This window comes from Chelon labrosus (genome assembly GCF_963514085.1).
Source record: "Chelon labrosus genome assembly, contig: SCAFFOLD_88, whole genome shotgun sequence".
NCBI lineage: Eukaryota > Metazoa > Chordata > Actinopteri > Mugiliformes > Mugilidae > Chelon > Chelon labrosus.
This window is the reverse complement of record NW_028181642.1, coordinates 62,715-74,168: the sequence shown is the minus strand read 5'-3', so window position 1 is coordinate 74,168 and position 11,454 is coordinate 62,715. Positions and strand designations below refer to the sequence as shown.

Here is an 11,454-nt window from a genome sequence, read left to right as displayed (position 1 = left end):
AGACTGAGCCTCTGTCTTTAAATCAGTGTTATTTCTATGTTGATATTTCTGGTCGTAGAGTCGTGTAGTGTGAGGAGCTGGTGTCTCGTCGTGACCGTGGGAGGCAGTAAAAGGACCGTTTGGTCGCTGCTGTCGCCCTCACAGTTTGTTCTATTGCCCCGCTGTAATTGCCCTCCTCCGTGGTGAAAGCGAATCAAAGTGGAGGCCCCTCTATTACCCCCCCCACCCCCCCCTCCCCCCGCCCCGCCCCTCCACGCTGTAAGAAATGCTCCCGGTCCACCTTCCTGTTTACTGGCACCGTTTTTACGCACGCGCCAGGCGCTCCGCTGGCTCGTGCCTGTGCAGGTCCTTGTCAAACAATAAACAACTAAAAGAATCAAATGTTTGGCAGCGAGTCAGCGGTGATGGGAACTGGTGTCACTCCAGTTTGACAGGATTTCAGTTTGAAATCTGAAGTTTGAAGTTTCGCTTTGAATGATCAGGAAAAGGAGAGGAGGAGGAGGAGGAGAGGAGGAGGAGGAGGAGGAGGAGGCTTCAGGTGGACATTTTTTGCAGCGCCCACTCCTCTCACCCATTCCCCTCCCCCCCCTCCCCCTCCTCCTCCCCCTCCCCCTCCTCCTCCTCCTCCTCCCCCCTCCTGTGATATAAAGCAGAGTGTATCCGTGCTGCCACAGTCCAGAGTTCAGCCTCCAGAGGATTTCTCTCCTTCCAGCCCTCTTAGCGTCTCGTCTCTAGTGTCTCGTCTTCACGTGTCTCGTCTTTGCTCCACTCGTCCTCCGCGGACACAAACCAACCAAAACGCAACCAACCTCTGACTTTAAACCTTTAACTTCTCCCGGAGCAACAGTTTTCTGTTTTTACTGCTGTTGCTCCGGTGCCGCGCTCGTCACCGTTTTTGGACTTTACGCACTGATCCGAGCAGCTCGCTGTGACCTGCGGCGCATTCTGCCCTGGACGCTCCGAGCCTGAACGTCATGGCGCGGTGCTTGCTGCCGTGTCTCGTGCTGCTGGTGTCGGCGCAGAGGGTGAGTAGCTCCCGGTACCGTTCACCGTCTGAGTTCTGTTATTGATCTGTGCACCGTAGCTCCTCTCTGTAGATCTGTGGACATGTGCGGATGTTTGTGCGCTTTTACGCACGATGCGTCGAGCCCTTTCTGAGCTTGTTGTGTCATTTGACTTTATTAATGCATGAAATAAATGACTTTAAATGTGTTTGTAGACATTTATATGTATATTTTGTATTAACCATGCAGCAGTGGAGTCACAGTCACTCATAGAACTGTAAACATAAAGGATCCCTGATGGTTTTCCTCTGCGCTTTTATGAAGTCATATATTTCTATATTTAACCGTTTCTTTTCCATCTAATCTTTATTTTCTTGTTTAAGTTGACATTTCTCTTCCCTCCGTATCGGACCCCCCCTCCCGCCCCTCCCTCAGGTCCGTCTCCGTCCGGCGTCTTTGAGCTGAAGATCGACTCCTTCACCAGCTCCCGCGGCATCTGTCGCCACCAGTCCCCGGACCTTTGTCAGATCTTTTTTCCGCGTCTGCCTCAAACACTCGCAGCACGTCATCAGCCCGAGCCGCCGTGCACCTACGGCACCGGGCTCACCACGATCTTCGCCGCCGACTCCGAGTCCATCTCCCGGAGCGAGCCCATCAGGGTGGCCTTCAACTTCAAGTGGCCGGTAGGTGACGAAGATCCCAGTCCAGAGCGGGTCAGCCCTCCTCCTGTGACCCGCTCACTGGAAACGTTTCCTCAGACTAATCACCTGCAAAAAGTCCAAATGACTTTTATCATGTCCAATGAAGCTATTACGCATGCGCAGTCATCCTAATAGTTCATTTCTGATGACTTGCAGGGAACCTTCTCCCTGATCATCGAAGCCTGGAACGCAGAGTCTTCAGGTGTGGAGTCCACAGGTAAACTGCTGCTGCTGCTGCTGCACCGCCGCTGCTCCACCGCCAGGCGGCGACAGCGGACACTCACTAAGTTGGAGACTTTTCCACCAACACACCAGAAGTTCCTGTTTTCTGTTCTAGACTGAGTCTTGGAGTGCAGCATAGCTCCTCAGATCAGCGTAGGAACAAAACAGAGTCATTTATTATTAGAAAGAAACAAGTTAAACAAGATGAACAGAAAGAGTTTTATCTGACAAACATGATAAAACACAAATCCTCAAAAAATCTCTTTCCTCTTGTTTGGTCCAGAGAACCAGAACAACCTCATCAGCCGGCTGGCCACCCGCCGCAAGCTGCCCATTGACGACAAGTGGTCCCAGGACGTCCACTCTGGGAACCAGAGCGAGCTCCGCTACTCCTACCACGTGGTGTGCAGCGAGTTCTACCACGGCGAGGACTGCTCCGCCTACTGCCGCCTCCGCAACGACACCTTCGGCCACTACACCTGCGACGGAGACGGGAACCGACTCTGCCTGGAGGGCTGGAGGGGCGAGTACTGCTCGGACCGTGAGTACCATCTCTAAACATACACCCCCCCCACCACTAAAAATAAAATACCACGGCCTTTAAGGTTTCACCAAGTGGTCTTTTATGTTTTTATTCCTAAACTGCTCCTGGTTCGTCTCCGTGTGACGAGGTGGTGTTTTCAGACTCAGACTCAGATCTAACAGGAGTTAACACGGTTTCCTTACAGTAGCGCCCCCCCCCCACCTCCCTTCTCCCTCCATTTTCATTCTAACGTCTCTTCAGATAGAGGGGTGGAGGCGTCGGGGGTGGGGGGGGGCCTTGGCGCTTCATTTGTAATTTTTTCCTGCAGCCTTGAAATTGTTAAGTCAAGCAGTTGTCAACGTGGTCGTGGTCGGTCCTGGTGGCAGTGTGTGTGTGTGTGTGTGTGTGTGTGTGTGTGTGTGTTGGCTCCTTTTGTTTTGTGCTCAACAATGGGGGCCCCCGGTTCGGCCCCCCGGCCCGCCCGCCTCTAACAGGGACACGCGCTGCAGCTTAATGTGCGCTGCCTTGCGTGAAAGGAGACGGCATGTGTTGCTTTTGTTGTGCTGGGCCAGCTGCTTCGTACTTAACAAGCACTCGTAGGGAGGCGTCGGAGGCCCCTGAGAGGGGCCCGAGTGGGAGGAGGGGGGAGGAGGTTGTTTGTGATTGAAGAACATGAGACGTCCACTCACTCGTAGTAATGTTCTCTGCTTTCTCTCTCTCTCTCTCTCTCTCGACCTGCCTACCCATCAGCCATCTGTGCGGCGGGCTGCAGCGAGGAGCACGGCTCCTGCGAGTCCCCCGGGGAGTGCGTGTGCCGGCAGGGCTGGCAGGGCAAGCACTGCGACGAGTGCACCCCTTACCCCGGCTGCCTCCACGGGACCTGCCAGCAGCCCTGGCAGTGCAACTGCAAGGAGGGATGGGGGGGCCTGTACTGCAACGAAGGTTGGTCCAACCCCCAGAACACACGCCCACCGCCCCACGGGACCACGCTGCTCTAACTGTCAACACACTCATCTGCAGCGTTTCCTCCAAATACGTCTCAGTTCATTCAGATAAAAACACATTTATGATCCAGAACCAGTCAGAGAGAAGAAGAAGCGTAAAGCCAGCCGTCCTCTGAACTACAGAGTCTGAATAGTTTCCTCCAGCAGACGCACAGAGCAGGAGTTTAAACTCTTTAAACTCTTTAAACCACATTTTACATAAAAATCTGCGGCTGATGTTTTTGCTTTCTGCTTGTTTTCCTGCAGACACGTAATCAAACATCTGCTCTGACGTTTCTGAAACAAATCATTTGTGTGTCATGACAACGTCTATTACATACTTTTTGCTGTCTCTGCTATCAGCTTGCACTGGGACCAGAGGAACTCATTTTGTTCCACCTCATGTACCAACATGTGCTGACATGACAATAAAACTCGTTGAGTCCTTGATTTATTTATTTATTTATTTGCCTGAGGCAGCTTTAGTTCTTGATCAGAAGAAGTGGGACAGCTGTATCACGGCAGAAGTTCCACGGTGTTCCCCAGGGCTCTACCCTCGGTCCTCTACTAAGTTGCTTAAAGACGTTCTCTTTCCGTTGTCGCGTTACGCAGACGATGCATTTGTTTCCGTTGTGACCGTCTGCTCTGTGTTTTAGACGTTAAAGTCTTTTTACTTCTGGACAAAAACAACACATCTGCTACTTTCAGTCAAAGTTAATCTGGAAATCATAAAAAATATCAGATGCATGATTAAAACAAGGTGCCGTTTCTCTGTGTTGTGGAAAGTTTGCGTTTTCCTTTTGACCAGTGATGATTACGATACAAAAGCTGATGCTTCAATTTGGTTTTTATATTTAAGTTTCCTCTCAATGCACAAGACACATCTGAAGCATTAATAGTTTGTTGAAGTTCTCTTGTCTAAAGCTGGAGACTCTGATCGCCTCCTTTTTGTTTAACTGTGTGAGAAAATCATTTCAGTTTGGTGCCTTCCAGCTTGTTTTATTTCCTGCGGCTCCATCAAACTAAAACCTCCTCACTAACCTCCTGCTCTCGTCTCTCGTTTCCGTCGCTGCAGACCTGAACTACTGCACCAACCACAGACCGTGCCAGAACGGCGCCTCCTGCACCAACACCGGCCAGGGCAGCTACACCTGCACCTGCCAGCCCGGCTTCACCGGTAAGGACTGTGAGATCGAGACCAACGAGTGCGACAGCAGCCCCTGCAGGAACAGCGGCAGCTGCAAAGTAAGTGACCCGACCCTGTTTTAGTTGCACCTCTTCTTCCTGAAGGCCCGGTGTAGACGTCTCACTTCTTTCTTCCTCCCCGTCTTCCCTCCAGGATCTGGTCAACGACTACTCGTGTGCCTGCCCTCAGGGCTTCTACGGGAAGAACTGTGAGATCAGCGGCATGACGTGTGCCGACGGGCCGTGTTTCAACGGCGGCACCTGCACGGAGAGAGCCTCCGGCGGGTACAGCTGCCGATGCCCCCCCAGCTACACGGGCTCCAACTGTGAGAAGAGGATCGACAAATGCAGCAGCAGCCCCTGCGCTAACGGTACACAGCTTAACTGACAGCATCTCAGGCTTCAGGGTTCTTCATACAGAGGGGGCGGGGGACGGGGGGGGGCTGATGGTCAGGGAAGGAAGCTCTTGACCTTAGTTCATGCAAAATGTGGAAACATAAACAAGAATGTTTGCAGAGAAACTTTGAATGTGTTGCTGCAAGCTGGACGGAAACGAAGGAAAGGAGGGTTGTGATTTCAGAAATGCTCTCCACATTGTCTCCAGGACGGTCCTCTTAGAACCAGTTAGAACCAGTTAGAACTGTTGAGTTGTGTTTGTTTCTGTGAGGCTCGGTGCAGTGGACACAACCTGGAGGAAGATCTTTCTCAGAAATCAGAAATGTGATTTGTGCTCTTTGTTTGTGAAACCTTTGGCCTGACGTTGTGTTAGAGGAGAACAGAAAGCTTCAGGAGCTTAAAGTGGACGCTGGTGTTGAGCTGACATCAGATCAGGTTCCTCAAACCTGCTCCTGCTCTTTGTTTCTCGGTTTCTCTGCTCAGCTCTGTGGAGCTGCTGTCGCTCTGCAGGACTCTGTGCCCAGCAGGACGGCCTGGTCATCTGCCTGTTAGTCATTTATTTATTCTCTTCGTAAATAGATATCAAACTACTGACAAGAGCAGACGACACAAGACGGAGAACGACCAGAAAATCAGTCAATTCAATCATTTATCATTGAAACCTTTATGAAAAAGGATTAAGAGCTTCAGGGAGGTTTCATATCTCATTCAGGACCATTAGCTGCGTAGCTACGTATCGTCTGTATAAACTAAGACACTCTGCTGCACATTAACACTCCAGAGAACAACACGAAGAAGACTAAAGTACTAAATGGTTCCAGCAAACGGCTCCTCACATAAATAAAGACTTGGAGCTCGTCCATGTCTGATAAAGTCCACTGGCTCCAGTTCATGACCGTTGTGTCAGAGTGGAATCAAATCGAAACTGATCTGTTGCCAAACAGAGAGTTCCTTTACCCTCAGAGCGTTCATGAACGCGCTTTGATTCATGTTCTAGTAGATCTCCAGAGCAGCTCTTTGGTTCTTCAGGAGGAACGTCTGATGCTGCATGTGAGCTGCAGAGACTGAAGCTGCTACTTTAACCTCAGAGCCAGCGTCTCTCAGATGTGATAGGACTTGACTTCAGCAGCGAGGCGTGATGTGTGGACATTTTCTTGGGAATCTTTCTGTTGACATTCAACGCTGCGTGCACAAATACTTCTGTGATGGCAAACTGGCAGGAAAATAATCGGCCCACGATCCAGAGTTTATGTTCCAGCTGATGAAGCGTGATGAGGGTGTTGAGTGAAAGGACAAGTTTAGAGGTTAGATAACCTCAACGGGAGTGAACGTCTGTCAGTGACTGTAGCTCTGGATGTTTAAAATCACATCAGACAAAACGTTGGACTTTTAGGAAAGATTGGTAGATGAGTTAAAAAAGGAACAGAGCACCAGGAAAAGGTTTGCAAACTCCAAGACGCTCCAAGACGCTCCAAGGCTCAGATCAAAACCAGGTCGTTCATCAACAGTTTAGCAGCTGTGGCTCATCTCAGCCGCTGACTAGAAGAACTTCCCCCGGCGCCTCCTCCATCCTCAACAAATGAAGCTGGAGAATGAATTCAACTAAACATCAACACGTTGTTGAAGCAAATGAGGCAAAACTGTCCCAGAACCAGAAACCTGCAGGATGAATGGCTCACATCCCCCAAAACAAACACTGAGTCTGTCAGTTGTTGCTGCAGCAGCTTTGGACTCTCTTCCTTTCTGTCGTATTCTTTAAATCAGGTCTTTTTATTCTACAATAACTTCAGTCCAACGGAGCCTCAGCGTGCATGTACGTGTCTCAGTGAGCAGATAACCTGCAGCATGTCTTATCACCTCCCACCTGACAACGCCAACATTGTTGTTCTGGTCGCTGCCGCCGTAAACAAACCAGCCCCCCCCCCCCCCACGCTTCCTTTACCTGGCTGCTCCCGCTGTCCCAGTCAGGAATCCAGAACCGATCCACGCCTCATTTCAGTCTGGATATGCACACAAGAGCCTCACGGTCCAGTTCTTAGAGATAATTAGAAAAGTGCATCAAGTTTCAAATTACAAAGCTCAACGTTTCCAAAATAGTTCCAAGGGTTTAACCTAATTATTCATAATCAGCGCAGTCTTCTAAGGCAGCGCTCATCTGGAGTCTGGAATGTCCCATTTTACTGCTAGCTCCTGAATGCACCGTGCAGGATGGATCAATAAGAGTCTCCTAAAACAGATCCAGGCATGTTGAACCTGATGGATTAACATGAACTGCAAACAAAACAGACCTGGAAGGAAAAGAAAAATGATCTGCCAGCAAACGGGAAATGACTAGAAGTTGGGATTTTTTGTTTTCTTGTTGATTCTGCTGCAGTTTATCTGGCGTCTGCACATTCTTAAGGTGAACGTAGAGCCTCCAGGCTTCGTTGTGCAACCATGTGAGATCCAGTTGAGTCGAACCGAGAGCAGACAGATAATCTGGACCAGACGGCTCCAGAACTGGCATCACCAGAAATAAAAGCGTATCTCCAGATAGGAGCGTTGAGCGTACGGCCGGGGTCCTGACCTCCCCCAGGTCCTCATTATCGTGGAGAAACCTTATCTCCAGTCTGCCTCCGTCATTCCTGACTCTCAATGAGCCTGATGGACAAAAAAAAGACCCTCATAAGAGCTGCCTGATTGCTGTAGCTGCGCTCGGTTTGCTGTGTTGCAACAGAGCAGCGGCAGCAGGACGACCAAATATGGAGCTGTTTTTCCTCTGTTTGGTTTGCAGAGTCTTTCAGCATGTCGCCCCCAAATGAACTCGTACATACGACGTAAACATCTGCAGAAATTCAGCGTCTTTCCAGAATCAAACAAATGACCGTTAATTACGTGACGGAGTCTGTTTAGTTTGTGGTCTGACTTTTTAGATCTTTACTGTATTGTTCTGTTCTCTTGTGATTTCCTGGTGATGGAAAACCACGGCTCAGGATGTTTTTAATCAAACACATGTTTGTGATAAACATTTAGTTTTTTCCTCTCTACTCTCTCGCCCTCTCTCTCGCCTCTCGCTCTCTCTCTCTCTCCTCCTTCCTGTCCAGATGAGTTTCTTCTTTCTGGATGAAAAAGACTTGATTTCTTGTTTTTGTTTATTTCATGGCTTCATCCAAAGTGACCCAGTTTAACACAGAGTACAGAGTATGTAGTCGTCTGAGGCTGCAGAAACAAACCGGCGTCCCACAAGGCTCCATTCTGGGTCCTCTGTTTTTTTTTTTTTTTTAATTTACAGCCTTTTCTTTTTTATGCTCTCTCTCTCTCTCTCTCTCTCTCTCTCTCTCTCTCTCTCTCTCTCTCTCTCTCTCTCTCTCTCAAGCATCTAAAACCATCACTGAAGCTGATAAATGCTTGCTGCAGCCTGTAAGGCAAAGCTGAGGGCATCAAATTTGAACTTGGAAGATGTTAGACTTTATCAGTCGTCCTTCCACCTGTGCAGCCAGTCGTCGTGTTGCATTCAGGTGTCAAACTCTCGTCCTCCAGTCTTGTGTTTTTAACTGACCCCCTCCCCCCCCGTCTCGTCTCTGCAGGCGCTCAGTGTTTGGACCTCGGTAACAGCGTCACGTGCCGCTGTCGGCCCGGTTTCACCGGCCCCCGCTGCGAGACCAACATTGACGACTGCGCCAGAAACCCCTGCCGCAACGCCGGCACCTGCACCGACGGCATCAACGGCTTCACCTGCACGTGTACGCTCGGCTTCACCGGCAAGGACTGCTCGGTGCGCACCACGCCCTGCGACCTGTTCCCCTGCGACAACGGCGGCACGTGCTACACCCACTACAGCGGGCCCGTGTGCCAGTGTCCGCTGGGCTTCATGGGCGCCCGCTGCGAGTACCCCGGCAAGTTCCCGACCACAAAGCCGCCCAAGAGTGGAGACGTCCCTCCTGCGCTGGTCGCCGCCGTCACCCTCGGCTTGGTGACGCTGGCGCTGCTGGTGTGCGCCGCCGTCCACATCCTGCGTCAGCTCCGCCGGCGCCGACAGCTCATCGCCATGTCCACGTCGGTGAAGAACGACCTGGAGACGGTGAACAACCGCAACGCAGTGATCGGCGGCGGAGGAGCGCCCAACAACGGCGGGCTACCGGGAGCGCCGCTGGGCAGCCTGAAGGAGAAGGAGGCCTTCCTCATCCCTGGGGGTCACCTGAAGGTGTCCAATAAGGACGCAGCGCTGGTGGAGAAAGGCGGCGACAATGTGTCCATGTTTAAGAACAAAATGGCGGACTACAACCTGGCAAAGGAGGAGTCGCACCGGGACAAGAACAGGTTCGACCTGTAAGTACCTGACGATTGGATGCTCTGATGGCTATCTGTGTTTTCTTTCTTCCTTCTGTGGAGACGAGTCACGGCGCGTCTCTTGATCTTATCTGATCAGTCTGCGTGTTTCACACACCTCCACCAAGTATTTGTGTCTAAATCTGTCACTGCTGCTGCTGCTGTTGTTGTTGTTGTTGTTGTTGTTGACCCCTCCCTCTATTCTCTTTTTGTCTTTCACTCTAACAGGAAGAAGTGTGACTCGTCTATCATCGTCCCGCCGCTCACTTTCTCCAAAGACGGCCTCTATCACCCGGTGTTCATCATCCCGGAGCAGATGGAGCAGTGTGTGTTTGCTACTGAGGTGAACATCTATTCATCATCATCATCATCATCATCATTAAAACAAACCAGACATCAGCACATCATCACCAGAGACGTTCTGCTGACGGCTAAACTAAATGATCAGTCAATGAATTTATTTCATTAAAACACAATTTGCAGAAGCTGAAGTGAACGCATCACATCAAATAATCAAACGTTTCTTAACTGCATCAGAAACCGTTTAGTATTTAGTGAAGTATTATCTGACCGCCTGTAAATGAGCTGCAGGGTTTAGTTTAAATAAAAGTCATTCCCAGACGCTGTGTACTGCAATCCAAAATGTTTTTTTTAAAATACATCTTTACGTTTTTTAGTTTAGAGAGTTAACCTGTACGCTGATGACTGACCGCTGTCTCTCTGTGTCTGTCTCAGGTATAACCTCCAGCTTTCAGACCGACAGCGGAGGGAGTCTGTTGAAGGTCTGAAACCGTTCTACTGTCCAGGACAGAACACAACCAGAGGATCTATTCCACAGCCTTTTTTTATATTTAATATTTATTACTGCTGCTCAACGGAAAGAAACGAACAAAGGAACTCGTTGTTGTTTTTTTTATTATTCTGCTTCGATACTGACAATGTTCGGATGGAAAAAAAGGAAAGAGGAAAAGACTGAATGTCCGGCGTCATTTGCACTATTTATCTATATTTTTTTTTACTTCTAAATCTTAATATAATTCCTCTCTATCTGTTCTATCTTCATTCTGTTTGGATGTGAACTGTTCGCCAGTCGGGAAAGACAGGTGCCTTATCTACGCTCCCTAATCAACGTGGCGCCGCTTTCCAGTTTTACAATCAGTCCAATTATCAGAGACGTTTTTTATTTGAGATCAAACTTAATGAACCTGTGAATGACTTTTTATTTTTTTATTTTTTTATATCTTTATATCATCACGGCCGTCCATGTAATGAAATCTCACACCGTGTCCTGTTGGAAGGAGCCTTACAATCACCGTCCGACAAACTGAAAGACACTGAAGTGCCTCTTCTTATTAGAATCCACCAGAGCTGGGTTTTATCCATGGTGACACATATCTCCAGATTCTGAGCCTAAAATGTGTTTCCAGTTGAATCAGGGAAGAGTTTGCACCTTTTTCTACAAAGAGTCCAACGTTCAGATCTGTCTTTTTCTGCTGCAGGTCGTAGAAATGAATCTTTGTGTGTTGCTGCCTCTTGTCAAACGCTGCCGTCACAGCCAGAGAAGAAACGCTTGTTCTACAGCTTTAGTTGCAGAACAAGCGTGAAGGACTCCAAGAGTTTAGTCGTTTTAATTCCTTCTTCTTTTCTTTTTTCTAATAATCCATTTGATACCAAAGATATGTGTCGTCTCTGTGTAGTTTGTGTATTTTTGTGCTGTCTTCGTTAATTTAAGAGAAACAATGCAATGTGTACATATCCTCCAGAAGATGGTGTTCCTATTTAATTTTGTCTTTTTGTAAATAATTTTGTATTTATGACAGAGAATTGTATATAAGTCTATGTTAATGTGCCTCATGTCTCAGTCTCAATCAAGAAATATATATTTTTCATAAATAAATTAGAAAAATAACATGAATGATGTTCTCTTGTTTTTCTTGTTGTTTTTCCACTTTCACTCCATCCTACGAATCTTTAAACAGCTCCACTTAAAAGTTGTTTATTCAGAAAAATACACCAATATTACATATCAGAGAGGAGCTCCTCTAGGATCCAATCAGAGTCCATGTGTTCAGAAGTGTTTCCATCAATGTAATGAGACTCAGGTGTGGTTCAGTTCCTGGTTTAGTTTCAAT

At 48.7% G+C, this 11,454-nt stretch overlaps 1 protein-coding gene across 1 annotated transcript; it reads left to right on the top strand.

Moving 5' to 3' along the window:
* The first annotated feature begins 924 nt into the window (after positions 1-924).
* Positions 925-11,190, top strand: dlc (deltaC). The gene is given in 12 exon segments (XM_084575278.1): positions 925-1,029; positions 1,440-1,534; positions 1,536-1,572; positions 1,575-1,687; positions 1,862-1,922; positions 2,211-2,468; positions 3,201-3,392; positions 4,509-4,678; positions 4,773-4,989; positions 8,581-9,322; positions 9,551-9,665; positions 10,058-11,190. Coding segments are annotated over 12 exon segments (2,061 nt in total). The 5' UTR covers positions 925-974; the 3' UTR covers positions 10,064-11,190.
* The last annotated feature ends 264 nt before the right edge of the window (positions 11,191-11,454 follow it).